At 49.0% G+C, this 27,619-nt stretch overlaps 3 protein-coding genes across 26 annotated transcripts in view; all 3 read right to left on the bottom strand.

The window, feature by feature from the left end:
• Nucleotides 1-1,284: 1,284 nt before the first annotated feature.
• Nucleotides 1,285-7,038, bottom strand: ECM1 (extracellular matrix protein 1). Of its 3 annotated transcripts, XM_043576176.1 has the most exons (11): nt 6,802-7,038; nt 5,511-5,573; nt 5,324-5,425; nt 5,050-5,130; nt 4,872-4,952; nt 4,515-4,571; nt 3,882-4,198; nt 3,227-3,601; nt 2,510-2,730; nt 2,256-2,343; nt 1,285-1,596 (listed from the first exon to the last, which is right to left on the bottom strand). In XM_043576176.1, the coding sequence occupies exons 1-11, from the start codon at nt 6,872-6,874 to the stop codon at nt 1,384-1,386; spliced, it is 1,671 nt and encodes a 556-aa protein (XP_043432111.1). In that variant the 5' UTR covers nt 6,875-7,038; the 3' UTR covers nt 1,285-1,383. The 3 variants fall into 3 exon arrangements, with proteins under 3 accessions (XP_043432111.1, XP_043432113.1, XP_043432112.1); XM_043576178.1 differs by lacking the exon at nt 3,227-3,601; XM_043576177.1 differs by lacking the exon at nt 4,515-4,571.
• Nucleotides 7,039-7,490: 452 nt separating this feature from the next.
• On the bottom strand, nt 7,491-22,767 carry TARS2 (threonyl-tRNA synthetase 2, mitochondrial). 20 transcript variants are annotated; one of them, XM_043576161.1, is made up of 19 exons: nt 22,609-22,744; nt 22,104-22,300; nt 21,648-21,771; nt 20,129-20,253; nt 18,884-19,001; nt 18,446-18,510; nt 18,109-18,187; nt 16,838-16,984; nt 16,580-16,678; nt 16,228-16,257; nt 16,040-16,140; nt 15,394-15,556; nt 15,032-15,169; nt 14,787-14,864; nt 12,440-12,561; nt 12,137-12,238; nt 11,889-11,961; nt 11,187-11,301; nt 7,491-7,852 (listed from the first exon to the last, which is right to left on the bottom strand). In XM_043576161.1, exons 1-19 carry the CDS (start codon nt 22,672-22,674, stop codon nt 7,704-7,706), a joined length of 2,091 nt encoding a protein of 696 aa, XP_043432096.1. In that variant the 5' UTR covers nt 22,675-22,744; the 3' UTR covers nt 7,491-7,703. The 20 variants fall into 20 exon arrangements, 18 of the variants coding, with proteins under 18 accessions (XP_043432096.1, XP_043432098.1, XP_043432092.1 ...); XM_043576163.1 differs by having other exon boundaries at nt 12,440-12,540; XM_043576157.1 differs by having other exon boundaries at nt 12,440-12,540; nt 16,040-16,257; nt 22,609-22,767.
• Nucleotides 22,768-24,252: 1,485 nt separating this feature from the next.
• RPRD2 (regulation of nuclear pre-mRNA domain containing 2) overlaps nt 24,253-27,619 on the bottom strand; it is a 104,386-nt gene continuing 101,019 nt past the window's right edge. For all 3 annotated transcript variants that reach the window (XM_043576144.1, XM_043576149.1, XM_043576147.1), the window contains one exon: nt 24,253-24,576. In XM_043576144.1, coding sequence (XP_043432079.1) covers nt 24,567-24,576 — 10 coding nt within the window. In that variant the 3' untranslated portion in view covers nt 24,253-24,566. The remainder of the gene's footprint in view (nt 24,577-27,619) is intronic.

Here is a 27,619-nt window from a genome sequence, read left to right as displayed (position 1 = left end):
GCGCGGAGACGTTCTTTGAACACGTGACCCAAGCCCTAGGCCCCAGTTGCCCGCGCAGGAGTGGGACGAGGCGCCGACCCCTCTCGCTGGTTGAGCGTGGTGCTGAAGGACAGGCGAGGGAGCTGCCAAGACGCTGCTTCGTTAGAAACAGCCATCCGGCAAAGTAAATAAATAAGAGGCTGGGGAGAACCGAGAGGCAGGTGTCTGTTTGGGAGCTGCTGGGGTTCAGCTTGTTCCTAGTTGGGGCAGGACGGCGGTCCTTGCCTCACCCCCACAGTCATAACTGGGACCAGGGAAGTCCCGCTTTCTGGAGACTTGGCCCCACGAGATACGAGTCTTCATTCTGATTCTTCCAGCTCCTGTTTCTTGGGGGCAGCCTCCGAGGGCTGAAGAGTCCTGCCCCTCCCCTCAGGCGTGGGCGCGATACTCTCCTAACTGGACTTCCGGGTTCCTGCCAGGCTGGCTGCCTACCAGACGCTGCAAAAGGCAGATTTGAACCCTGAACCCTGCTTGAAACTGCCAGTGCCTTCGTGGGCAGAGGTGCCAAGATGCACTTTTAAACCCTTGCGGAGAGGAGACATTTGTGATGACCTCCTGCTTATCATTCCAGCCACATCTGGAAGGGAGACCACCAAAGCCTCAGGCCCTCTCAGCCTTAGTGCTTCTCTGCCTGAGCTGTCCTGCCTGAGACTTACCTGCCCCCTGCACCTTATACTACTACTCCGACCTCCCCCACACAGAGGCTTTCCCCAGTATATACATACAGCCCTCAGCCCTACTCCCACCTCGGACCAGGCTATCTGGCAGCCCCCTGCAACACAACTTAACACACCTGTTAGGCTCCTGGGTTATGAGCAACTTGATGGAAGGGGCAGTGTTTTCTGGATGCGTATCCCCCACATCTAGCATAGTGTACATCGGTAGGCGTTCAGTAAACGGATATGGAATGAATCAAAGTATGGACTCCAAGAGTGAAGATTTTAAAATGTAGGGCTGGGTTTATGGCACTTTGGGGGCTTACCCAAGACATGAAACCATATCTTTTGCCTTTAAATGATGATAGCTAGCTAACAAGGTGACACTGTTGTTCAAATATGTTAATAAATTCAAGATGACAAATAGTGAAGTTAAGCTGTTGAGTTATGGTACCATCATAGCCTGTGGAATGGTTCTGCTCAGTCAATGGGGGCAGGACAGTGGGCCTCTGGGGCCAGTCACTGAAGAAAATCCTACCAGGCTTAGAAGGGTGTGTTTGTATGTGAGACGTTAAAGACAATGAGGATGGCAAATCCAAGAGGTGTTTACTGTAATGAATGTTCAAGGAGGGTGGGGTTCCCCCAATCTGATCCTCTGAGGCTCTGGGTGACTCACTCTTCCTTGGGCTCAGGGTGGGGCTGATATTTCTTCCCGGCGTTGGCCTTGCTCCCCCTGGCCCTTGGCATCCTCAGTGTCTCCAGCCACTAGAGCCACATTCCTCAGATAGTAAGTGTTGAAGCAGTTGGTCTGGTCATCTCCAGGACTCAGGTTACAGCAGAAAGCAGAGTCTCGCCAGAAGTTACGTCGGGGGCCACACAGGTCCTCAATGAAGGCTGATTTCTGATGAAGGAGAAAAGTAAAGCAGAGATGATGGGGAAGGAGGTGTTGGATGGAGGTCAAGCATCAATACTTGGGTGTTCAAAGTCCCCTTGCTCTCGGCTTGTCTCCCTGGATCCCTTCCTGGGGCCAGAGAGGGTGCAAGGCTGCCTTGCACACCTAGATTCCTTGTGACAGACATATGTGCACATCTGGAAATGCCTAACGCTTGGGGTCCAGAGAAGGCATAATAAGAACTTAGAGGTAGGGAGCAGATCAGGTCAGAATGAAGACTTCTGGGGGGTGCCTAGGTGGCTCAGTGGGTTAAGCGTCCAACTTCAGCTCAGGTCATGATCTCACGGTTCGTGAGTTCGAGTCCCACATCAGGCTCTGGGCTGATAGCTCAGAGCCTGGAGCCTGCTTCAGATTCTGTGTCTCCCTCACTCTCTGCCCCTCCCCTGCTCATTCTCTCTCTCTCTCTCAACCATAAATGAACATTAAAAAAAAAAAAAAAAGAATGAAGACTTCTGGAACGAAGAAAAAATCTTCCCCACTAGTCCTCTATTTCTGTGGGCGGGGGGTGTGAGGTACTAAAGAGAAGGGGTGGCCTGCAGAGCTAGCCCTCTGTCTCCCCTCCCCTGCTTTCCTTTGGAGACTATGACCCCCCTGATGCCCTCACTCACCTCCTCCTCAGCACAGCAGGCCTGTTCTGGAAATGGCAGGTCACAGCAGTGGGCAGTCATGTTCCGGATTAGCCCAGGAATCTGTTTACTATGTTGGTGGGAAAGAGGCAAGGGTCAGGGTCTTTATGCATCCCTAGGCACCAAAATGGTGCTTGGAGACCATGGTTTTGCTCTTACCAAGAATGCCCCCAGAGGATGCCCCAGAAGGAAGGTTTGGGGGAAGGGAAGAGAGGGAAGAACCGGGCAAGACTCACTGCTTGGTGAGAACTCTTCCGTTTCCACAGAGATGGCCCATGAGGTTGGGGGTAACTCGGCTGAGGTCAAGGGTCAAGATGTCTCGGTCATAGTTGGGGTAGGGAGCCCGACGGGCAAAGCACTCATCACGGGCAGGGCTAGGAGGATAGTGGCAACACGAGTGGTGGTGGGTCTTTACAGACTGTTCCCGATAACAGTATCCATCAAGGGCATCCTCCCACTGTGGGCCAGAGAGAGGGAAGTCAGAAGTCTGGACACTCGGCCCCTTCTCTTCTGACCCTCTACTGCCCTACACTATGAGATGAGGGACTCCCGGCCATAGGTGCCAAAAGGGAAGGACAAAGAACCAGAGGGCATGGATGTATGGTGTTGGGAAGGAGGAAGGGATGGAAGCACAAATGAGGCTTGGCACGGGCCACGGGAGATGAGCTGGAGTGGTAGACGAGGGGGTCAGGTGAGGCCAGAGCTGGACGGATGGATGGCACATGGGTGCATGTGTGGGATCGCGGGTGGACGAGGCCTGGAGTGCAGGATGAAGGCTTAGGATGAACAGACGCAGATGACGAAGACAGTGGATGGATGGACACTTGCAAGCAGACGAACGGGCAGACGAGCTCACAGTGGGGAGGTACACGGATGGATGGACCGGCAGGATCAGAGGTCGGAGATGGGTGGGCTGGCAGACAGGCTCTTGGGGGGCTGGGACGCCCACTTACAGCTTTCCACATACAGGTGTGGTTGTTCCCCTGCCGGCAGCAGCGCTGGAACTCCCCCTCTAGCCGGATCAATGCCTGCAGCTGTCTTTGGATGGGGTCAGTAGCTGGGAGGTTGCGTGGCACAGAACGGAAGCGTCTTAGGTGGCAGATGTTCTTGATGTTGTCCAGAGTGGGTACCCCAGGGGGGAAAGGCATCTCGGGGCCCGAGGAAATACCAGGCTGGTGGCTGGGGCAGGCCCGGAGCTGGTAGTGCGGCCGGGGAGCTGCCTCCTGGAAGCAGGAGAATCGAGCCTCCCCCTGCCGGTTGCAGCACCAGTGGGGTCGGGTCTTGACCGAGAACTCGGCCTCACAGAATCGGATCATTGCGTTCTCCCACTAGAGCAAGAGGGATGGATCAGCCCAGCAGCCCATTGTCCACATTCCTGTCCTCCTCCCAGGCTCCAGAAAAGGAACCTGGGCAGGTAGATAAGAAAGAAGCAGAGGCTGTTCTCTGCCCTTCCAGCACACTAAGGAGGCCCATGGTAGGGCCAACAAAAGGGACCTGGGGTTCCTACGTGCCAAGGCCGAGGCCTCTAGTCCTTCACACACACACACATACACACACACTGTCTGGAGGTTAAAGGACAAGTCCCAGCACCAAGAGCCCAACACCTACCACAAGTTTTGCACAGTCCAAGCGGTGTGCATGGCTGTGACAGCGGCAGCAGCGGGAATATCCAGTCTCCACTAAATTGAGGGTCTCACCCTGGCGAGTAAGGTGGGAGTAGCCAGAATGTGGTAGGTTCCAAGGGCCGTACATCACATGCTGGCGAGTAGGAAGGCAGATCTGGTCCAGATTGTCTGGAGAAGGTCGCCCAGGGGGGAAGCCGTCCAGCCGGTGGCCCCAGCCCCCTGGGGACCGGCCCTGTTGGCAGTGCAGGGCTGGATTCCAAGACTCAGGCTCTGGGGGGCTATGTTCCATGAAAGGCTTTTCTAGAATGGGGAAAACAGGGAAGGAGAACGAGTAGAGGAATAGAGAAAGTCTGGATGAGCTGGGAGGACTGAAAGAACTTGGGGTTGAGGAGAAAGGGTTGGGAGGATACAGGGGGAAAGAGACAGACATAAACTTGTGGCTTTTACCTTCAGAATGGCTGATGGAAAGGGAAGAGAAGTGGGGCATGAAAGGTGTCACTCTTACAGTCCCCACAAGTCAGACCTGCTCCCCTGTGCTGCCTCCCAAGCTTCAGGCTTCCCACCCCAGGGCCCTGAGCACTAAATCGGGCACAGACAGACCAGAGCTGTCACTCACCCTCTCTCTGCTTAGATGGGAAGGTCATTTCCTCCTGATGTGGGAAAGATGGGTCTACTAGGGTGGAAGCAGATGTGTAAACAGAAGCCATGTTGGGATGGACTAGAAGAGGGGGACGTGGCCAGTTGCCACTCATAAAGAGGAAGTCAGTACAGACACAAGAGAAAACAAAATGCGCCTTTTATGCCACTTAATCTCATAACTTTATAAAAGAGGTCTTGTTTCCCCATTTTCCCAGATGAGGAAACTAAGGCTTGGGGAGATAACTTACCCAAGGTTATACAGCGAGTGAGTGGCAGAGCCCCCAAAGCCCACACGCATCAGTGGGGAGGGTGAAGAGGAGAGGGAGTCACTTACTTTCCTTCTGTTCAACAGGGGCCTGGTGAGGGGGCAGCTCTTCTTGGAGGGGGATGGCTTCCTGAGGGAGAGGGGACTCCACTGCAAGACAGGAGTGAGGGCACAAAGAAGCAAGGGTCAGACTGATGGCAGCACGATTGTAGTGGCAGGGGGAGGAGGGGGATGGGCAAGCACTCACCTTTCTTTCCCATGGGGAGTTGGGGAGGGGGCAGCTCCTCCTCTTGGGCAGGGTTGGCTTCATGAGCGGGAGGGGGCTGTACTACAGAAGGAGGAGTGTGTGAGTGACCCCCCCCCCCCCCCGCCTTGTAACCAGAGCGAGGAATGGGCAGGGCCTCCTCACCCCTCCCCATCTGAAGAACGGGAAGTAAGCCCAACCAGCAACCTGGGGTGGGGGTGGGGGGGTGGGGGGGTGGGGGGAGTGGGTAACTGAGAAGGGTGCATGGTGGACTCACCTTCACTCTGTCCCTCAAAGTGAAAGCCAGGCTGAGGGGTGTCAGGGTGATCCATGGGGAGGGCTCGGGTCTGGGGTGGGGAGGGGGGTGCTGCATAGCCAACTAGAGGTAAGAGGGGAGATAGAGTGGACAGTTTCTCCTTCCCTCCCCCCTCCCCCAATCCTATGCTGCTCACCCAAACTCTCACCTTCTTGAATGTGATAGGTGAGGGGTTCTGGCCCCAGCTCCCTCTGCCCTTGAGCCTTGAAGTCTGAAAGAAGAGGGGGGAGTCAGGGTGGATCTGAGGAGCCCTTTCTTGGCCCCAAGCGCAAGATGCAGGGACAGTAGACATCAAGGGTGTAGGCCAGATGACCAAGACACCAGAAGCCTTTCCATACTGCTCCTGTCCCATGTCCCCTAATCAATCCACACACCCCCTCCCCAAACCCACCTAGGTGTGACTGATTGGGTTCTGAGAAAGCCATGATATTCTGACAGCCTCACCTCCACCAGGCTCAAAGCCTTGGGTTTCCTGAGTCCAGGCTTGAAGGGAATGTGACCTGGGGCTGGGGTGGGAGGAATGGGGTGGTGGAAACCCTAATCTGTCAGTGTCTCTTCCTCAGGGCTCCTAAGTTCTCCTCCTGTCAGCCTCTCAGCTCTGATGCTTCTCTAGTTTTCTACAGGAGCAAGTCCCAACTTTGAACTAGTTGGGGTCTCATCTGCTTACCTCCTGTTTAGGCCCTTTAAACATCTGTGGGCCTTCTCATAAGAAGCCCATACTGAAGTTTAAGTGCCTCTCCTTCAGCTGGTCCCAGATCCTCCTTAGCTTAGGTTTCAGTTTAGGACCTGGGGACTGGGATGATTCAAAACCCCTGAGGCAAACTGCCCCACAGCTGCAGGGAAAGGTATCGCCTATAGCTGATGTGCAGTCACCAAAGGCTAGCACCTGGGAGGAACAGACGGGCCTTCCAGATACAGACCAGATCTGTGTCACTCAACAGTTTCCCTTGCTAGCACTTTGTCCAGCATCCAGCAGATTATGTGTGTGCTAGATAGAGTGTGTCTGGTCCCCTGTGGACGGACACCCTCTCCACTCCTCTCCTAACCAGGCAGGGAAGCAGTCCAGGCTCTCTGGGTCAGCAAATCAGTTTTGAGTAGCCAGGGGGCCCCATTCTTTCTCTCTCCCCTGCCTGACAGGCCCCATATATACATCTTACTGAGGCAGATCCCCTCACTCTGGGAGTCTAGCCACCCACTGAATTGTCCATTTTATTCCAGTTTTATGTCTTCCGGCAGCAAGCTCTAGGAAACTCTCCCTCTGTGCACCTGCTCCCCTCCCTGGTTAAAGCCTCGGCTCCAGTACCCAGGCCCACCTTGGACCAAGGCCAAGTGGACAATCACCCTTCTGGTGATGAGCCATTCAGAGGATGGCTGGACCCAGGCACCAGGCCCACACTGGCCAGGGCCTCTGCCCAATGCTGCCTCCAACCCCAACTCACCTCCCTCAGAGGAGGCTACAGAAGCAACAGCCAGACAGGCCAAGACCAAGGCTGCTCTGTGCATGGTCCCCATCCTGGGGCAAGGACTGGTCAGTGGCACCCAGGAGGTGGGTCGTCTCGGGTAGATCTGGATCTGAAGGGCTGGGCTGCTGGGAGCCTGCTTCTCCGGTTGCTGTTACCGCTGTTGTGAACCTTGGGGCTGGCTCCTTCTCCTTTTATTCAGCTATCTGGGGATCACTCCCTCCCTCCTATTTCCTGCCATGACTCAGTCCCGGCTGCTCCTCCTCTGGCCTGGCAGCCACTCCTCCCAAATTCACCCTGAAGCCTTCTGAGAGGACTGAGGAGAACTGGGGTGAGGGGAGGAGAGCATTCTTATGATCCCCAGAGAAATGGATTCTGAGACTCATGTAGTAAGAGATGTTGAGACCTGCCTTTTCGGTTCAAGTCCTCTGTCTGCATGCTGCCTACTATGGAGAAGTACACCTGCTGAACTGGGCTGGGGAAACCGGGCACTAAGGAATCCTGGGTAGGGGACAGAACAGCTACCCCAGGAGCGCCCCTCCCAGGGGGAGGCCAGGGTCGCCCTCTTTCTGCTTCCCCAGCACCCCAGGATGAAAGAGATGGAGACAGGGTCAAACTCCCTTTTATGCCTACTCAGGAATCAGAGATGAAGACACATACCCGGAAGCTTCAAGTTTATTCTTTATTGCTTCACTCCTCTCACATCCAAACAGCTACAGCTTCCCCCAGATCAAGTCTCTTTCCAGGAGAGCAAGCTCATGCCTCCACACTTGTTCTGAGGGGCCTGGGGGCCTCCGGATTCTGGCGGTCAGTTCGGGCTCTTCCACCTGAAGGGAGGCTGGCAGCTCCCGCGTGTCTCTGCCGCAACTGTATACGAAAGCTCAGAACACTCGCTCAGCGTTTGGCACCCTGGTGTTCTGGAGCTCCAGCAGCCTCTGCACGGCCTCAGTCAAGTCCCGCTCTCCAAGCTGGCAGTTGTCTCGAGTCCGAATGTTCACTGTTCTCTTACTCTGCTCTTTCTGGCCAACCACTGCAGGAAGAGGGCAGGTTTGAGACCGTCAGGGCACATTTTTCTACATGGGATATACAAAAATTCAAGAGACCTAAATCTTTAGGAAGGGTGAGAGCAGAGGCCAGATAAGGTACAGGAAAAGGGTATATTTAGCTGCCTCTTGCTTTCCAGTTTCCTGATCATCCTGACGGATAAGGAAATGCTCCAGACATTCTCCACATGCCTTATCACTTCCAGTCCTGAGCCTAGGGGTCGGAGACAGTAGGGTCAGCCACAGAAAAAGACAAACAGACCAAGAAGCAGACCCAGAGAGAAACTCTGTGTGTGTGGGCATTAGAGAGAGGGGAGGGTGGCAGGGGTATAAGAAACACATGCAAGCCCGTGGGGTCATGGGGTAACTTGCTCATGGGCAAGTGGGAGTGTAAAATGAGAGGATCAAGTAATCTGGCAAAGGAGTTTCTGCTCCTTATCATCCCTCAGGGCTAATTCCAACTAGGTCTATAATAAACAAAGCTAACTAATTAACGCCTGATTAATCCTTCCTGTCCCTTTCTCTCTGATGCTCCTTTGGTTAATTAACCTAACAGACACCAACAGCTAGGATGGAGGTCAGAAGAAAACTGTTTTCTTGAAACCATAAAACTCCTAGAAGAAAACATAGAGGTAATAATATCTTGGCATCAGCCTAAGCAACTTTATTCTGGGTATGTCTCCCCAGGCAAGGGAAACAAAAGCAAAAATAAACTACTGGGACCACATCAAACTAAAAGCTTTTGCATAGCAAAGGAAACTATCAACACAATGAAAAGGTAACCTACTGAACTGAAGAATATATCTGCAAATGATAAGCCACCTGGGTGGCTCAGCTGGTTGGGCATCTGATTCTTGATTTTGGCTCAGGTCATGATCTCATGGTTTGTGGGTTCGAGCCCCGCATCAGGCTCTATGCTGGCAGTGTGGAGCCTGCTTGGGATTCTCTCTCTCTCTCTCTCTCTCTCTCTCTCTCTCTCTGCCCCTCCCCTGCTTTCTCTCCCTCTCAAAATAAATACCCCCCCCAAATATACAAAGAACTCATACAACTCCACTCCAAAAAACCCCAAATCATCATATTTGAAAATGTGCAGAGGGCCTAAATGGACATTTTCCAAAGAAGACATATATGGCCAACAGGTACATAAAAAGATGCTTCACAACACTAAACATCATGGAAATGCAAATCAAAACCACAATGAGAAATCTTTTCACACCAGGAAGAATGGTTAGCACCAAAAAGACAAGAAATAACAAGTGTTGGCAAGGATGTGGACAAAAAGGGACCCTCACGCACTGTTGGTGGGAATGGAAGGTGATGCAGCCAGCGTAGAAAACAATATGGAGGGTCCTCAATAAAGATGAAAAATAGAAATAACATAATGATCTAGTAATTCCAATGCATGGTATTTACCCCCCCAAAAGAAAACATTAATTCAAAAAGATTTATGCACCCCTATGTTTACTGCAGCATTATTTACAGTAGCCAAGACATGGAAGCAACCCAAGTGTCCACTGACAGATACATGGATAAATACACAGGGTGTACACACACACACACACACACACACACACACACACACACACACGTACACTGGAATATTACTCAGACTGAAAAAGAGTGAGATTTTGTATGTGTGACGACATGGGTGGACCCAGAAGGTACTACGCTAAGTGAAGTCAGTCAGAGAAAGACAAATATCATGATTTCACTTTTTAAAAAAAGTAATCTCTATACCCAACATGGGGCTTGAACTCATGACCCTGAGATCAAGAGTCACATGCTTTACCAAATGAGCCAGCCAGGTGCCCCATATATATGGAATCTAAAAAACAAAAGAAATGAACACACACATGCACATCCCCAAAAGAAACAATCTCATAAATACAGAGAACAAAAAAGTGGTGGCTGCCAGGGTGGACAGGTTGGGGGGAATGGAAGGCACAGTTGAAGGGGACTAGAGGTACAAACTTGCAATTATAAAACAAGTGAGTCATAGGGATGAAAAGTACAGCATAGAGAATATAGTCAATAATATTCTAATAACATTGTATGGTGACAGATGGTAGCTACATTTATTGTGATGAGCACTGAGTAATGTATAGAAGTGACACATTGTGTGTCAACTATACTTCAATTAAGACAAATTTTTAATTTAATTAAAAAAATAAAGAATATTAAAGTTGCTATGTATATAATCAGGAGTGACAAAATATACAAAAATTTAAGAATAAAACGTGAGTCTGAAAAGAAATGCTATCTTTGCATCAAAATACTCTGAACCTTGGGCAATTTCCCCAGGGTGAATGTAGTTCACATGATCTCAGTTCAGTCTTAAGGGGGAACTTTAGCAGAGATGTCTGAAAATACGGGCCCAACAGGTAAAATTCAAACACTTTGGCTAGCTAGCTACACAAAAACCCTAGCCTTACTCTTGAAGGTATTCACTTTCTTTTTTTTTTTTTTTAATTTTTTTTTTTCTCAAGGTTTATTTGTTTTTGGGACAGAGAGAGACAGAGCATGAACGGGGGATGGGCAGAGAGAGAGGGAGACACAGAATCGGAAGCAGGCTCCAGGCTCCGAGCCATCAGCCCAGAGCCCGACGCGGGGCTCCAACTCCCGGACCGCGAGATCGCGACCTGGCTGAAATCGGACGCTTAACCGACTGCGCCACCCAGGCGCCCCAGGTATTCACTTTCTAACATATGTTGCAATAACCCAAATCTCATCGAATGTTTTCTCACGTCTGTGATTTTGTACTCTTTTTGTTTTGTTGAGAATATTATTCTGCACTAGGTAAGAAAGTGCTTTTCATGCTTATGATGTGATCTTCTATGACTTGCACAAATTCAAAGAATAAATTAGTGGTAGAAAGAAAAGAAGAAATGGGAAGCCTGGGTGGCTCATCCAGTTAAGCGTCCGACTTTGGCTCAGGTCATGATCTCATGGTTTGTGGGTTCGAGCCCCACATTGGGCTCTATGCTGACAGCTCAGAGCCTGAAGCCTGTTTTGGATTCTGTGTCTCCCTCTCTTTCTGCCCCTCCCCTGCTCATGCTCTGTCCCTCTCTCTCTCTCCTTCAGAAATAAACATTTAAAAAATTTTTTTAAAAAGAAAAAGAAAGTTCTTCTGAGGATGAGAACTGGTTGTCAGGGGGTGAAGGAACTGAGGGCCCAAACAGCTCAGGTGTTCTGAATCCTGGCTCCCTGAAAGTCTCGCTCAGGGACTGAGCCCTAGTTAACGCAAATCCAATAGGAAAGAACAGTGTAGAAGGCTGGTGGGGGAGCACGGGGCTCGGAGGGCCTGTGCTGCTGGTCACTTACCAAACTGAAAATTGTAGTGGGCGAGCTGAGCCCGGCGGACTCTCCGGCTGAGCGTCAGCCCCGAGTCAGCATCCAGGTCGCAGACCAGCCCTGCAGCCTGCAGCCTCCGCTGCGCCTGGGGCAGGGGTTTGAGGACGGGAATTGAAGGCTCAGGGGCTAGAGTAGTCTGATACCAATCTTCCCCATGCTGTCTTCTGTCCTCTGCCTCAAGGCTCTCTGGTTCTTGTGGACAACCCCTCCTCATTCATCTCTGCACCGAGGCCCCTCCCCAGTCCCTCATAGTTTGTCTGCTTCCTACTGAAGCTGCACCTGCCACCAATTCCCGGACTCTGCCTGCTTTGCCTGCTCTAGCCCAGCTCTACCCAACCAGCTACTTGACTCTGTACTGTCCACACCCTTCCTCTAGAAAGGAAACATGCAGCTGACATTTACTTAAGCCCCTTTTGTACCAAGTGCTCCATTGTCAGCATTTAACATCTGTGAATTTGTTTAATTTTCACACACGAGGCAAGGAACTAGTGTCATTTCTCAGATGTGGAATATCCAGCATATATGTCAGCACCCATTCGAGCCCAGTCCTGTGGCTCCAAGTGCTATTCCCCTTCTACTGTGCTGTGTGACTTCTTCCTACCCACTGCTCAGCCCCGGACTCACCGTAGTCCTGCGTTAGCCCCTGTGCATGCACCCCCAGTTTCTCCTCACCTCCCTGGCATATTCCTCTTGCTCAGTTCCCACAGGGATGACCACCACCTGGAACGGGGACAGCCACAGTGGCCTGGTTGAGAGAGAAGAGAGGAAGGCAAACTCTTTACTCTAGCTCGACTACAAATACGGCTGCAGAGAGCAGATTCGAGAGGAAAAGAGAAGAGTGAGTCTAAGGGCACCAGGATCTGGGGCATGTACCATCTGGTCTGAGGACCAGAACAGAAATCTGGGGCCAGAGTTCTCACCATTTTCCGCCACAGCTTTCCGCTAGCACTCCCAACATCCTTTCCACAGAACCTAGCACTGCTCGGTGAATGACGACTGGACGCTCTGGGGCCCCCGCCTGCCTTGGAGGGAAAAAGGAGGAGGGAATAGAGGAAGTGTCACAAGATATGCACACAAGATTACCTTCTGGTTTTTAAGCAATATTCAGCTCTGGTGAAGGTGTAGAGGATTTGAGTTTCATGTTAGGGACAAAGATAGGAGACGCTGTTCTCCACCTACTCCACTAGCAGCCAAGGGAAAAGGGGATGAGCACGGTTCTGTACCCCTTGTACTGGAGGTCAAATCTCAGGGGCAGCTGGAAGTCAAGTTGGATTGTCCCACACTGATGGGGCCGGCCCAGGGCATCGCGGAGGTGCACGTCAATCTGGAGGAGAGAGACGGAGGCCTAAAAGCAACCAGAAGCAGTACCCTCTACTGTCCGCACCACCCACCTTCCACCTGCCTACGTGCCAGGCTGTTCTGAGAGACTCCTCACCCAGCTCTGCTGTACTCTTACTTCACTCACTGGACACCCCAGAAGCAGCTCTTTCTACCTGATAATGATATTATGACCTTAGGGGACTTTGACACAAATGACCCACCCACACCCTGGCCTCTGAATTCCTTGAGTTCGTCATTTCCGGATGTTCACCTGCACCCACCCTATGGATACAGCCTTCATCTTGTCATCGCCCAGAATGGCTACACCTCTGGAACAGTCTATCACACACCCTGCTCTGATTATTGTCTCTTGGTTTTCTGGCTCTGACAATTATTCCTACAAATGGCTCTTTAATTTCCAGGTTGCTTAATTCCTCTATTTCCTTCCCATTCACAGGCTCCATCCACCTTTTTTTCTTTCCCCATGCGGCTGGAACCGCATCAATCCCCGTTTATGTATCAGTGCTACATACACTGTATGTAGCAGTGCTAGGTTCTGTGGAAAGGATGTTGGGAGTGCTAGCGGAAAGCTGTGGCGGAAAATGGTGAGAACTCTGGCCCCAGATTTCTGTTCTGGTCCTCAGACCAGATAGTACATGCCCCAGATCCTGGTGCCCTTAGACTCACATGTTTAATTTTCACACACGAGGCAAGGAACTAGTGTCATTTCTCAGATGTGGAATATCCAGCATATATGTCAGCAAAGGGAACTTTCCCAGGTTCCCCTCTATCACTGTTCTTCTGTCACATCCCCATGGCAAATCCTCAACCTGGTGGCACTCCTGCCCCCCACCTCCTTGCCCCTGCAACAGAACTGCTCAGACTGCCCAGCATGTCCCATACCACAACAGATACATAAACGGGGATTGATGCCGCCATGCAAATCCCTGTTCTGAACCTCAAGTGGACCCTGACTGCTGTCGGCAATCCCCTGCTGCCCTAATCAGTTTTGTGTCCTGTTCTCCTCAAGGACTTTCAAACTTTCTCCTCTCTCTTCCTATCTTCACTGCCCCCACTAACAACTCCCCTCTTCCCTACTCCCATCTCAGCAAATGATCCTGTTTCACATTTTATGGGGAAATCAGATAATGACATCATGAGATGAAAAGTGTCTCAACTTCCTGTCACCACACTTATAGACTTCCTTGCATATGCCTCCAGCCTTTCTTCCTGACTCCAGAACAATGGCAGAGGTGGTCTCTTGTGGGCTCTCAATCCCACCCCTCAAACCTCCCCAAGAACTTCCCTCCACTGAAACCCCTTCTACAACTTCAATTTTTCCCTGACTCAAACACGTTCTCTTTTATCAGAGCTAAACATTCTTGAACTTCTCTCTTCATCAAAATCTCTTTTGACTATCCAGGCCCCTCTTGCTACTCTCCTTTGCTTTTTAAGAGCCAAAATTCTCAAAAGAGTTATGTTCATTCATTTACCTCTGACTCCCACCCCAGTCTCTGTACCAGAAATGGTGCTTCAACATCTAACAGCCTTTTCATGGAATCCAGTAGACACTTTCCAGTCCTTTTTTCCCCCTGACTTGTTTTACTTCTTCCAACTTGCCCTGTTTACCCTGCCTCCACCTTCTGCCTGCACTGTTCCCACCTGGAACCCCTCTTTCCTTGGTCAACAATGACCTTTAAGGTTAGAAAGAGAATTCTGCAGGGGCACCTGGGGAGCTCAGTCTTTAAGCATCCAACTTCAGCTTGGGTCATCATCTCACAGTTGATGAGTTCGAGTCCTACATCAGGGGAGCCCGAGCCCCACTTCAGGGAAAACATGAGCCCTGGGTAAGCCCTGCTTCTCTCTCTTCCCCTCACGGGATTCTCCCTCCCTCTCTCTCTCTCTCTCTCTCTCGATCTTTGCCCCTCGTTCACTTACACCCTCTCTCTCTCAAAAAAAAAAAAAAAAAAAAAAAGGTAAAGAAAGAGAATCCTGCAGGAAGCCTTTCCTGACCCTCCCTCCTGAATGATATGCTCCCTTGGTACCTGCGAGCGCGGGTTCAGTGGCCCTGAAATGTCTATTTGCCTCCCACACGCCTCACAGGACCATAAGCTCCACGGGGCCAGGAAATATATTGCTCATCTTTCTATCCTATACAAGTTAAAAAATATTCCTTTGTGTCTATTAAATACCTAATAAAACAAAACAAAAAATGAATAAATACAACTCTTAGGAGGATCCCCAACTTACTTTAGGCCCATAAAAGGCACCATCTCCAGGGTTGAGTTCCCAGGGTTCTCCAAATTCTTCCAGGGCCCGTTGAAGGACCTTTAAAGGGAATGAGACGAGAGAGGAATGTATCATTTTAGACTTTATAAGCAACAGACCCCTCCAGTCCCCCAACAAATGACCTGCTTGGCATATGCCTCTATTGAGGACCCCAATTCCCATCTCCCCTCTTCTGCCAACAGAGAGTGGTTTATCTGCCTCCTCACCTGCTCAGCCTGGTCCCAAAGGCAAGGCTCGCCCAGGAAGCTAGATGGCCGGGTGGATAGAGCCAGGCGGAAGGAGAAGCCAAGGACAGTGTAGACAGAGCGGAGGAAATCAAGACAGCCTTGTATCTCTGTTTCAAGCTGGGGACAGAAAATAAGGGTGAGTGAGTTGTGTGCAACCTAGAGTTCTGGAGTGATGGGAGTTTTGGGGGAAACACAGGGCAAAAACATAGAGGAAAGCTGGGGCTATCATATAACTGAGTTGTAGTATATAAAGAGGGAGACAGGGAGCAGGAGTGTTGGCAGTTCAAATGGAGAATGGAAGGCGGTTTAGAAATGCTTTGGTGGAGCTGGGGAAGGGCCACCTGATCCGGTGCACAGAAGATGTGAGCGTCATCCTGCTGGAAGCACCGCAGCCGGGTCAGTCCCCCCAGACTGCCAGAGGCCTCGGCCCGGTGCAGGGCCCCAAAGTCTGCCAGGCGCAGGGGCAGCTCTCGCCAGGATCTGGGCCGGTGAGCGAACATCAGGCTGAGATGGGGATGAGGGAGGGTCAGGGCCACAGGGAAAAGCAGCCCCCACAGACTGCATCTCTGCCCAGTGTGCTTGCTTACTTTCTCTGCGTCATCAGCACACCCTCTCCCCAGCCTGGGCATGTCCTCCCCCCAAGTCCTGTCCATCCCACTCAGCACAGTTTGAGCCCTTCCTGGTTCAAAGTGCATTTCTCAGAACAATAGCAGCAGACTACATTTACTGTGCCCCTATTGTGTGACAGGCACTGAGGTGAAAGAGGAACTTTGGACACCAACTCCAAACCCCTGATGTTATACAAGGAGACTAAGGCTCAGAGAGACACAATGGTTTTCCCAAATTCACAAGGTTATCTGGAGTGCAGATTTAAGACTCGAATCAGGTGTCCTAGTGCTCTGCCAAGGCGCTATTACTTCATATTCAGCAACCTGGTTGCCTACCCCCAGCCCTGGAAGGACCCAGGCCTCTTGGCTCCTAGCTCACCAGTGTGCAGGGCAGTTCATGGGCTTCAGGGCGAGTGTGTCTGCAGGATGGCTAGTAGCGTGGTCACTCAGGGAGCTGGAGAGCCTGTCAGAGTTGGGGGGCTGCAGGGCAAACATATCTTCCTGATAATGCTCCCAGTGTCCTGACACCTCCCAGAGCTTCGTAGAAAACAGTATGGGGGTTTTCACCTCAGAAAAACCACGGCGGGTGTACTCGGCCTGGAGAGGAGGGCACAGGATATGGAAGGCAGAGTGACTGGGGGAGGACGGCACAAATATGGAAGGCAGAGTGGGGGAGATGCAGGTGTGTGATCCTCCGGGGACCTCAGGTCAGGCTGATCTCGGCTACAACCTATTAAGTACCGTGTTCCCTCTCTACACTCCCCACTCTGTGGACCACACATTCCTAAGACCTTGTTAAAGGCCACCAGCACCTTATAATGTTTATGTTCGTGCTTCTAATCCCGCTCTTCTAACACTTGGCTTCTGGGTCCCGATTTCCTCTCTGGTCGTCCCTCCTCTGGACTGGAGGCCCCCTTACCCTGATGAAAGCCACCAGTGCGTTATACACCCTCGTCCCTCGAGGCAGGAAGAAACAGCTCCCGGGGCTCAGTTCATGGAAGAAGAAGAGCTCCTGTGCCTGAGTCAGGAATGGCAATGTCACTTGGAGAGAGAAGCAAGTACTTTGGAACCCAGAAGAAATAACTGATGGAGCTGCTCAATCTGCTGGATTCAGAATCTGCTCCCAGCTTCACAATTGGGTTCCTTCACGCACCCTCTCCTTCTCCAATCTCTGTACCTTCCCAATGCGCCGGTGGTCCCGTAACTCCGCTTCCTCCCTCCCTTCTTCCCAGGCTCTCAACTCCTCCATTGTGGGGAAGGAGATCCCTGACACTCGCTGCAGTGGCTCTGGGGCACCTGAAGACCTCCACAGGGATGACGAGTTCTATGGGAAAACAGAGGGAGTCAAAGGGAAGATGAGGGACTGCGGGCACCCAAGCTCTCCTTCGCTGATGCTCGTCTGATTCTGAGCACACGACACGCACCACAAGTGTCCCGTCTCAGCACTCACTCCATTTTCCACTGCCTCCACCAGCGTGATACCCCTCAGAACCCCTGCCATGTTTACAGCCTTAGACACACTGGATGCTTAATTCCCACTTGTATCCTGTTCAAGCCTAACCTTATCCTGCCACCTCTTTTTCTCCCCATTCTCCCACCAGTACATTCTCTCTGTACTTAGAGCCCTCCTTCCCCACCTCTAATCAATGACTACTCATGGGAGTAACCTTCAGCTCCGGTCAAATGTCAGTTGTTGTTGTTCTTGTTTCTATCTACCTGCTTATCAATCTCCACTATGCCCTATTCCTGGCCACATGAAATTCAAATGCTTCTGCCTACTCTTTCCTCAAACAATTTAACAAGAAACAGCCAGCGTTTTATACCACTTTCACCTGTGTTAATTGACTTTGTCTCTGTGACATGGATTTATTGGTAGGACAGGAATTAACAACAGTCTTATTTTATAGATGGGGAAAATGGGTAAGGAGATTTACCCAAGGCCACATACTTTACCTATGGCAGAGCCAGGACTAAGCACGGATGAGAGGTTTTTAGTCCAGGGCTTTTGGCTGCACATTCCTGCCTCTCCCCTCGCTCCTTGCTCCCATTCCACCAAACAAATAACTCACCTGGCCCAGGCACAGGATTTTCATAAAAGTCATGCCTTAGAATACTCTCCCTGTACCTGCCCAGTGGGGTTCTACACACCCTCTCCACAGCAGCCTCCCCTATGTGACCCTGTCCAGACTGTTCTCACACTCCCTCTCCACCTCCCTAGCACTGAGGTCCAACTACGGATTGTGAATTGGCTTCTGAGCCCCGGCAGGATGTCCAGCAGCTGCCATCACACTGGGAGTTTGTGGAAGGCAGGAACTAAGAAATCTTCCTCCTACTGGATTCCTCCCTTAGCTATAAGAGGAGAGAAGGGGCTGAGAGAGCATCTTCCTACTCCCCTGCTCATCCCAGTGAAAGCAGGAGTCTTAACCTAACCTTGCCCTCACTACTGACCGTCAGCAGCTTCAGTCCTCCAATTTGTCCAGTATGCCGAAGGTGGGGGCCCCGGCAGAGGTCTACCAGCATGCCACACCTGGGGGAAAGGAGGGAACACTTAGTGGTCTCCAAATTCTTGAGCTTCCGGTGTTCTCCTGGCCTCTAGCAGACAGAAAAAAAATGTAAGAACTGTTCTACAGAGACAGCAAGAGCAATGGGAGATAAAAATAACTTCTTGTTCCCATTATTTTTCTGGAACAACAGACTACCTTCTACCTTCTTTCCCTCATCCCATTTCTGGCCTTCTTTTGTGTATACCTACCTCCCCGTTTCCCTCCATTTTGACAACGCTCACCCATATACTATTGCTGTTGGACCTGTCACTTTCTTCTCAATCAGGCGAAGCTTAAAGGGGTTATCCTGGAAGGGGAGAAGAGTGAGGATAAGTCTCTATTCCCATAAAGATGTTCTGGGAGAGGGGTGTCTGGGTGGCTCAGTCAGTCGAGTGTCCAACTTCAGCTCAGGTCATGATCTTGTGGTTCGAGAGTTTGAGCCCCACGTCAGGCTCTCTGCTGACAGCTCAGAGCCAGGAGCCTGCTTCAGATTCTGTGTCTCCCTCTCTCCGTCTGCCCCTCCCCTCTCTCTGCTTGTGCTCTGTCTCTCGCTCTCTCAAAAAATAAATAAATATTAAAAAAATAAAAGTTAAAAAGAAAAAAAAGATGTCCTGGGAGACAATCACCCCTTCCCCCATGCTTTTGGATCGTCCTCCTAAATGTGTGCACCCCCACCCCACCTTGAAGAGCTGGCGAAGCTGATCCTGGGAAGCCTCTAGCCTCCGGAAGGGTTGAGCAGCAGCTGTAAGTTCCTGGCAAATCCGCTCCAAAGCAGGCAGCTCTGAGCCCCGGACTGTCCTGGAAAGGTGAGAACTGGTTGGCGTTCATCCTTTAAGAAGCATCACCTGGGTGCCACACCTGTTGGCTAGGGGGTGAAACCCTGCTCTCCATAGACATCTAGAATTATTGGTAAAGGCAGACAAACTGACAGAAAACATAAATAGGAAATCAGGTATAAATTTTACAGTGGGAGCAAAAGCTCTATATGTTAAAGGTCGGATGCAGACAATATGGACAGACATAATTAAGGCAATAGTAATGAAGGATGAAGTAAAAAATAAAAGCCAAAGAATTCATAAAGACTAGAGAAGTTTCAATGAGAATTAGACAGAAAAGGAAAAGCATGGACTAGGGGAGAAATTGGCACCAATGTCACAGCAAAGGCCTGGAGAGGCCCTTCTCTAAACTTTCTCTTCCAAATTGAACATCCCTGACGCCCCAGAAGAGGATGCAGAAACCACTTGGGTGAAACGGTACAAACTCAGTATAAAATGAATTAGGTTTGAGAAGATAATGTAGAACATAGTGACTATAGTTGATAATTCTATACAGTATGAATGAAATTTGCTAAGAGTAAACCTTAAGCAATCACACACATGAAGTGAGGTGATGAATGTACTATTTAACTCAATCGTGGGAATCCTTTCACAATGAATATAAATATCAAATTATCGGCTTGTTCACTTTATTTTTTTATTTTTAAAAGTTTATTTAAGGAGCGCCTGGGTGGCTCAGTCAGTTATGCATCCAACTTCAGCTCAGGTCACGATCTTGAGGTCTGTGGGTTTGAGCCCTGCATCGGGCTCTGTGCTGAAAGCTTGGAACCTGGAACCTGTTTCAGATTCTGTCTCCCTCTCTCTCTGCCCCTCCTCCACTCATGCTCTGTCTCTGTCTCTCTCAAAAATAAACAAACATTAAAAAAAAAGTTTAAGTAATTCTCTACAACCAACATGGGGCTTGAATTCACGACCCTGAGATGAAGAGTCGCACGCTCTTCTGACTGAGCCAGGCGCCCCTCACGTTGTACACTTTTAATATATTACTTTGTCAATTAAATTCCAAAAACCTGACAAATGAAATAAAATATGGTTAAATATCTAAGAAACCACTCCAGAATCATTCTCCTCTTTGCTTGCACTACTCACCGTTCCTTTCCCAGGAAGAAATCATGGTAGAAGCCACATTCTGTACTTGGACCTCGGCAGAGGACAGCACCAAGGAGCTGTTCAGCTGCTGCTCCCAGGACATGGGTGCTGGAGTGCCAGAACACCTGGGTTCACAAGAAAGGAGTTCATAACCACCGCCTTTGTTTTTTTATTTTATTTTTTTTCATAACCTCCTTCTTTAACCCCTCACTCTCTGATACTCTTCTCAGAGAAGCTGGCGTGAAACCAGTATGGCTCTTCTAGAAATAACTATCACAAGATGGGGAATCTGACCTTGGAGGTGAATACTAACTAAACAGTAAAAAGGAGGAAAAACTGAAAACAAAAGGCTAGTAGAAACATGCGCAGACAGGGGTAACCCCCACTCCCACTCCTCAGTGCTTCCTGGTCCTACAGCATAGAAGCAGGGCCTAGGCTTCTTTTTCTGCTCCTATAACATCCCCTTTTAGGGCTTCAGAGTAAACTACCTTCTCAAGACCATAGTTCCTAAGGGCTCTATTTGATCTTTTAGTTCTATTTTTCTCTATTCCAGCAATCTAGTGTGATGCAACCCCTCCTCTAGGATTTGGTCACCATTTATTTATTTGTTGTTTATTTATTTTGAGAGAGTGTGTGTGTGTGTGCTAGTAGGAAAGAGCAGAGAGAGAGACAGAGAATCCCAAGCAGGCTCCATGGTGTCCGTGCAGGGCCGGACACAGGGGTTAATCTCACAAACCAGGAGATCATGACCTAAACTGAAACCAAGACTTAGACGCTCAACCCACTGAGCCACCAAGGCGCCCCTTTGGTCACCATTTAGATGAAGATGATAAAACTCCATTTTTCTGGATCCTAGTAGATGAGGTCTATATTACCCAAGCTGACATGAAGAAGACAAAGTAGGGAGGAGGAATTGTGTGCTCAGTTGTAGAAGCCAAGTTAGAATTAAAAAATATATGCCATAGAGGTGCCTGGGTGGCTCAGTCAGTTAAGCATCCAACTTTGACTCAGATCATGACCTCACAGTCTGTGGGTTTGAGCCCCGAATCGGGCTATGTGCTGACAGCTCGGAGCCTGGAGCCTGCTTCAGATTCTGTGTCTCCCTCTCTTTCGAACCTCCCTCTCTCTCGAACCTCTGTCGCCCCTCCCCCGCTCACACCTCTGTCTCTGTCTCTCTCACAAGTAAACAAACATTTTAAAAAATTTATAAAAAAATATATGTTACAGATGACTTATGATGTATGTCTCTAGGGTTGAAGTGACAGAACTGGCATATTACCCTTCTATTTTCAGCTTTCCTTTTTACTAGTGCAAACGATGTTTACTTAATGGACCTATGTTGAAAATTTTCATCCTAAGTTTCTAGCTTATCCAGGGTTAGTCAAGACAAGCAGTCTGTGGTAGGTCTTCCTCCCAACTGCAAAGGGAGAAACTGAGGCAAAAGAAATACTAGAAATATGCCCACTTAAAAATCCCTTAGTTTAGTTGTCACTGTATTCCTGAAAAGGAAGAAACTTACTGCTTTGCCCTCTGCAGAACTGAATGTCAGAAATCTGAGGTCAGAATCTGTCTCCAAAGGCCGTTCCAGATCATAAAGTTCTCCATTCACTTGAGCAGCCACTGCAGTATCTGCCAATGTTGAACTTGGGAGTTGGGAGTGGGGAGGAAGTGAGGACAAAGAAAAAGACATGGTCACAGTCCACAGGGGAAGACAGGGACTAATCTCTCAATAGTTCTAAGCTTGCAAATGGGGAAAGGTGTCACCAGAGCAATAAAACCTATCATTTCTTTTCCCAGGGGATAATAAACAAAGGGTAGAGACTCTGAAACTAACCCAGATGAAAATGAATTCTCATGAAAAGGCGATCTTGATAGAGATGGAATAGATACCAGGCATAATTTTCATTCTCTGCTCGAGTCCAGCGAAATACAGAGAGAGAAGGATGATCCTGGTAGGTACAAAATGGGCTGGTACCTGATCTGCTGGGCTAGCTGGTAAGGGGTTGTGCTCCATGCCACAGCATCCACCCTCTGGCCTCCAGGAAGTGATATCTTAATAGTCTGGTGCTCCTTCTGTGCCACGCTTGCTAACTTCTTTACTTGAGCAGTCCATAGCTCCTCAAAAAGGCCGAGCCGCTCTGCCAACCACTGTGGAGGGGCTGGCACAGCTGCCTGGAGAGAAAGATGTTAGGAGGTAACTCAGGTCCCATCATTCCTTCCTGGGATTGAGGCTGGTAGGAGGTGAGGGTACCGAAGTGGCCTTAATCCTAAACCCAGGCCTTTAAGAGGGCTGGGTGATACAGGGCTCTAGACTAGGAGCCCTAGCCTCTCCTGGTGGTCGACTCTAGGGAAAAGATGGCTGTAACTAACGGCTTAGCGGGGCCGGATTCAGGGGCTCAAGGCAGGGGTTGGGAGCCTGCACTTTGGGCCTGGTCTGGGTCCGATGCGGTTCTTAACTTTTGGGTGGGTACCTCACGCACCGTGTGTAGCCGGCAGGTTTGCAAGCCCGGCAGCCGGAGCCGCCGCCACCTCTGACACAGGGCCATGTTCCTTCAAACCCGTACCTACATCCTTAAACAAATTATCCTCGACTCCTTCACCGGATTTCTCATAGGTTTCCGGCCCAATGACGCCCAAGCCCATTGGCTGCGGCAGCTGCCACTCTAATCCGAGACCACCTCCAGGAGCTCCGAAGTGGTCCGCCCCACACTGCTTGAGCGGTGGTGTGGGTGGTTCCGGCTGGCCGGAAGACCTAAACTGTTACACACACTCCCAATCCCGAAACTTGCAGTTTCAGCTAGGGGTAGCAAGAGCATATTCTGCAGCGTGGAGGAAAGGGGAGTGAAAACTCATGAGAAATGAGAGTGGGAGAAAAACGGAGGGGAAAGGGTAGCTAGTCATTTCCTTTTAACCATAGGTTTTCTTTTATATCGTCTTTACTGGCAGGTAGAAAGCAGGGGGATAGACGTTGGAACCAAGTGTTAAATCCTGGACCTGCCATTCACAATATAATTTTAGGTGGATTACTCCGTTTCTTCTAAACTTCGATTTTCTCATATATAAAATAGCAATAGAGGCTCCTGGCTGGCTCAGTCAGTGGAGCGTGAGACTTTTGATCTTGGGGTTGTGAGTTGGAGCCCCCACTTTGGGCATAGAGATTACTTTAAAAATCTATGGACGCCTGGGTCGCTCAGTAGGTTAAGCGTCCAACTCTTGATTTCTGCTCAGGCCATGATCTCTTGGTTCCTTGGGGCTGATCGTAGCAGAGGGCTCTGCGCTGATTGGCATGGAGCCTGGTTGGGATTCTCTGTCTCCCTCTCTCTTTGCCCCTCTGTGGCTTGTGCTCTCCCTCTCCCTCTCTCTCAAAATAAACATTAAAAAAATTTTTTTAATCTTAAAAAAACAAAATGGGTATAATAATAGTAACACTCCCAATTGTCGAGGTTAGTTTCATGTAAATCATGAGTGGTACTCAGTAATGGGCTATAATAGCGACAAGCCGTTAGAATAAATAAATTTAATAGCTTTGGGGCTGGACCAAAGAATCTACAGAGGGCACTTCTTGCAATTTCTAAATAGTCATATTGCTTAAGAGGGACCTTAGCGACCTCTTAATTTTACAGATGAAAGAATTTAAGGTCAGAGAAAATAAATGACTTAAGGTCAAACAGTAAGTGCTGATACTAGATTTTGAATCCAAGTTTTTTTTTTTTAACGTTTATTTATTTTTGAGACGGAGAGAGACAGAGCATGAACGGGGGAGGGTCAGAAAAAGGGAAACACAGAATCCGAAACAGGCTCCAGGCTCTGAGCTGTCATCACAGAGCCCGACGCGGGGCTCAAACTCACAGACCGTGAGATCATGACCTGAGCCAAAGTCGGCCACTTAACCGACTGAGCCACCCAGGCGCCCCTTGAATCCAAGTTTTACACTCTTCTACCACACCATGCTATCTCTGACAATAGAATTTACTTCCAGTATACTCCATCACTTCAGAAAGAGGCACCTGACCCTAGAATCTTAGCTTTCTGTTTCCTACGCAAGACCTTGCCTCTCACTCCCATCCTAGCTCTCCACTTCCTTTAATCTCTTCTTACTCCCTGTGATATCTAGGACAGAGGACTGGGTATATTTGGTTTATTTTATACAGTAAAAATTGAAACACGGTCACATTTGTGGTAAAGTATGAGGGGAAATGGACTTAGGAGTAGCTGTAAGGTTCTCAGTAACTCCCCTTCGTCCCCTCACCTGGGGGTGGGGATGATTAGATGGTTCTCAATTTTCCAATGGTGATGGAATCAAGAGTTGTGGAGGAAGAGCTGTCAGAGAAAGCTGTTAAATCTAGGTTTCCAGAGGCCAGAGGTTCTTTCTGGGGAAGGCAGCAGTTGATTTGAGTCACAGGCATCACTCTGGATCTTGGCTCCCTCTCCTGGTATGTTAAGACACCCTGAAATAAAAAAAAGAAACAGACAAGACTGTGGAACAGGAAAATTACTTGTGTGTGGGAGGGGTGGTGTGGAGGGCTGGGAAAAGGCAGAGAGGATTTTAAAATGGCGTTCAAAAAGTGTGACAAGCAGAACTTTCCCCATGGCTTTGCACCAAAAGGGATGGGAATGTTACATTGCAGGTAACAAAATGGTAGGTGCTCAGTATTGAATTAAGAATGTATCAATCACTGTATTGACTTAAAACTCCAAAGGATAAATTTACTGACACATACATTCTTTGATCATTGTACCTTGTCCTCTTTTGTCAGATACTAGAGGGATGGTAGAATAAGTAGGCTACACTGTTACGGCAGCTTCCAGCACTCATCCCTCAAACATGCACTGACTTACTGTATGCAATGCGGTGAACTGAGGGCTCATGGGATACCCATCAATCAACGACTACATCATCACCTGTGTAACTTGTGTTGCAGTGGAGGAAGGAAGGAATGTCAGGAGTTATTACATTTTTCTCCTTGTAGCAAACAAGCCAGCCAGCTAGCAAGGAATAGCAAGCTAGTTAAGACCAATGCATTAATCATCTGTTCTTTTACAATTTCTGGTCTGTGACCACCATGTCTCAGCCTCGGGGAATTTTAACCCACTAGTCTGCCTGGGAAACATCTATCTCTAAAACTTCTCTTAACTTCCACCCAGAATATCACCAAACACCCACTATGTGCCAAGTGTGATGCCTTCACTATCATTTAATTCCAAGAACACTGACAAGTAATAGCTCTTTTCATGCTCTCTTTAAAACACAGAAAACCCTCAGAGAAGTCAAGCCTCAGTCAATCCGAATCCAAAGCCTGTGTTATGCCATGCCGTGCTTCCTTTCAGTGACCAGAACAGTCCTAATGCATTATGTTTGATAGCAGAGTTCCCGTTTTCTCTCCAGGGTACATCACTTGGAGAGCCAAAGAGGCCTTTAATATAGAGTGGAGAAAAGGGTCTAATAAAAAGCCAAGAAAAGACCCGTCTTACCAGATTTTCTCTGACCAAAGAAGAAATAAATGTTTAGATTTCACAGAAGTCCAGGGAAAAGGCAATCCTCAGTAATGGGTATCCTAGACCATTAATCACATTTTGGGAAATTCTCAGCTTTACTCCACTTTTAGAACATCACCAGTTAGCTAAAGCTTTTGTTGAAGAGGTGTTGTATTTATATTCCTAAACTACATATATGTAAGAATGCTCTCCACTGAAGATAAAGTACATTTCCACTTGTCACCAGGATCAACACATACCTCCAAATTTATCCCAGCTCTTCACAAAATTTCTCTGTACCCAAGAAGTAGAAAAGATACCGGAGGTAAAAAAGCAAAATTTAAGAGGGTAAAATATATAAAGGTTTGTCATTGTCACCAAATGTTTTTGAGGCCCAGAGAACCAGCCAAGTGGCTAAAAGTAGGTGGTGTGGGGAGATTATATTTACTTAAAACAAACACATAAAAAACACCCCAAATCCTTAGTGATGAAGATGCAGGGTGGGGCCAAGGTTTTACTTTAAGATGCCAGAAAAAAGGAGATAAAGTCCTGCCACATTTGCTGATAAATAAAAAGAGGGAAACTTCCTACCAGGGCCTGGGGATGAGTTGTTTTCGGGAAAAAAAGGCCTTCAGCTCACCTAGAATCTCTGATTTCCCTTCCCCAAGACAACTCTTGAGTCTGTAAAAGAGAAACAAAGACAGAGCCATCTCCAAGCCCCCTTCCCCTTTAAGTGACCCTGAGATCTGAGGTAAGGCCAAGGGAAAAAACGTAGCAGTCTCCCAAACACAGGAAACGGCGCAGGGATGTGTCAGCTTAGGTTGATGTTGGAAGTAAAAAACAAAGGTCAAGAGCAAAGTACTCTCAAAGAAGGTCCTAGGTACAGCTCTAGAAGGCAATGTACAACCAAGCCCACTGCCCAATAATCAAGATCTCAAATTAATCCTTTACTGATCTCTACTGCCCTCGGCGATGGTTGGCTGTTAAGCAGACACGGGATCTTATGTGTTGTTTCATACAAGTGGAAAGGATTTCTAGCCATGGGGAGGAAGAAACAGGGAACTGGATGGGGCCATCCTCTCTATCCATTCCAACTGAAATACCACAAGGAAAATGTACAAAGTTTCAAGTTCTCTTATCTTCTCTTTCCCACAAATTATGTGGCAAGAATAAAGGAGACATAATGGGGATGAGGAAGTAAAGTTGCTATGAATCCAACAGATCCAGGGCAGATGGGTTTAGCCAGCACACTTTTGAGTCAAACAAAACCCTGCAGCCTGTATTTGTTGTTGTTTTTTTTTTTTCTTTTGGCACTGCTCACTAGCCCCTCCACCCATGTCTGTATTTTCAACTTTTGACTCTTGCTACAGTGAGAACAAAGGGTAAGGGCAGAAGAAAAAAAAATGATGGTGCCATTAGGTAATTACAGTAGCAATTCCTAAGTAGACCTCAGCGTTATGCCCTTTTCCTCAGACTTAACTAAGCATCAAATGCGCTCTTCCCCAGCAGTTAGAAGCAATTTGGCAGTTTTACACTGCACTTGCTCCTTTCCTTCAAAGCACGCGCTTCTCCTTACTTCTATGAGGGTGGGGGGAAGAAGGGAGAAGAGGATGTTTACTTAAGAGCTATCTCACTTGCGTGAACCTCTTGTAGCTTTGTCTATGCAGTCTCAGTGAGTTATTACTCAGCAATTGTGAACAGCAGCTGACTGGACATGTCCATAGTTACTCATAAACAAGTATGAGAAACGCCCCAATACCCCAAAACCCATTTGGATGATGTTTGTGTTACTGCCTACATACATGAGTGGGTAACGCATCCCTCTTCTACAGAGTGCCTTAAATAAAACAATTCAGGGGTTTGAAGTTGTGCATTTTCAACATGCCCAGAAAGGCAAATGTGGAAGTCTAAAAGCTGTTGATTCCTTGGGGGTGGAGAAAGAAACCAATTGGGCAAGTCAAAGTGCCAAGAGGGGATAAGGAAAAGGGTGAGCCAGATTCCAGAAGCAGCCAAGAC

This window comes from Prionailurus bengalensis, chromosome C1, assembly GCF_016509475.1.
Source record: "Prionailurus bengalensis isolate Pbe53 chromosome C1, Fcat_Pben_1.1_paternal_pri, whole genome shotgun sequence".
Taxonomy (NCBI): domain Eukaryota; kingdom Metazoa; phylum Chordata; class Mammalia; order Carnivora; family Felidae; genus Prionailurus; species Prionailurus bengalensis.
The sequence above is the reverse complement of the archived record's forward strand: the minus strand, read 5'-3'. Positions and strand labels throughout refer to the sequence as shown.

Bases quoted from the DNA above. Each gene is read 5' to 3' on its own strand.
- ECM1 (XM_043576176.1), bottom strand. From the start codon at position 6,874: ATGGGGACCATGCACAGAGCAGCCTTGGTCTTGGCCTGTCTGGCTGTT. The intron at 4,199-4,514 runs GTGAGTGACAGC...TCCCCATTCTAG, and splicing joins CCCATCTAAGCAGAGAGAGG to AAAAGCCTTTCATGGAACAT. The intron at 2,344-2,509 runs GTGAGTCTTGCC...CCACCAACATAG, and splicing joins GGAAGAGTTCTCACCAAGCA to TAAACAGATTCCTGGGCTAA.
- TARS2 (XM_043576156.1), bottom strand. From the start codon at position 22,674: ATGGCCCTGTGTCAGAGGTGGCGGCGGCTCCGGCTGCCGGGCTTGCAA. The intron at 22,301-22,608 runs GTGCGTGAGGTA...CTTTCTCTCCAG, and splicing joins AAACCTGCCGGCTACACACG to GCAGCTGTGCCAGCCCCTCC. The intron at 18,511-18,883 runs GTGGGGTGGGGG...CTCCCCTTCCAG, and splicing joins AGCTTCGCCAGCTCTTCAAG to GATAACCCCTTTAAGCTTCG.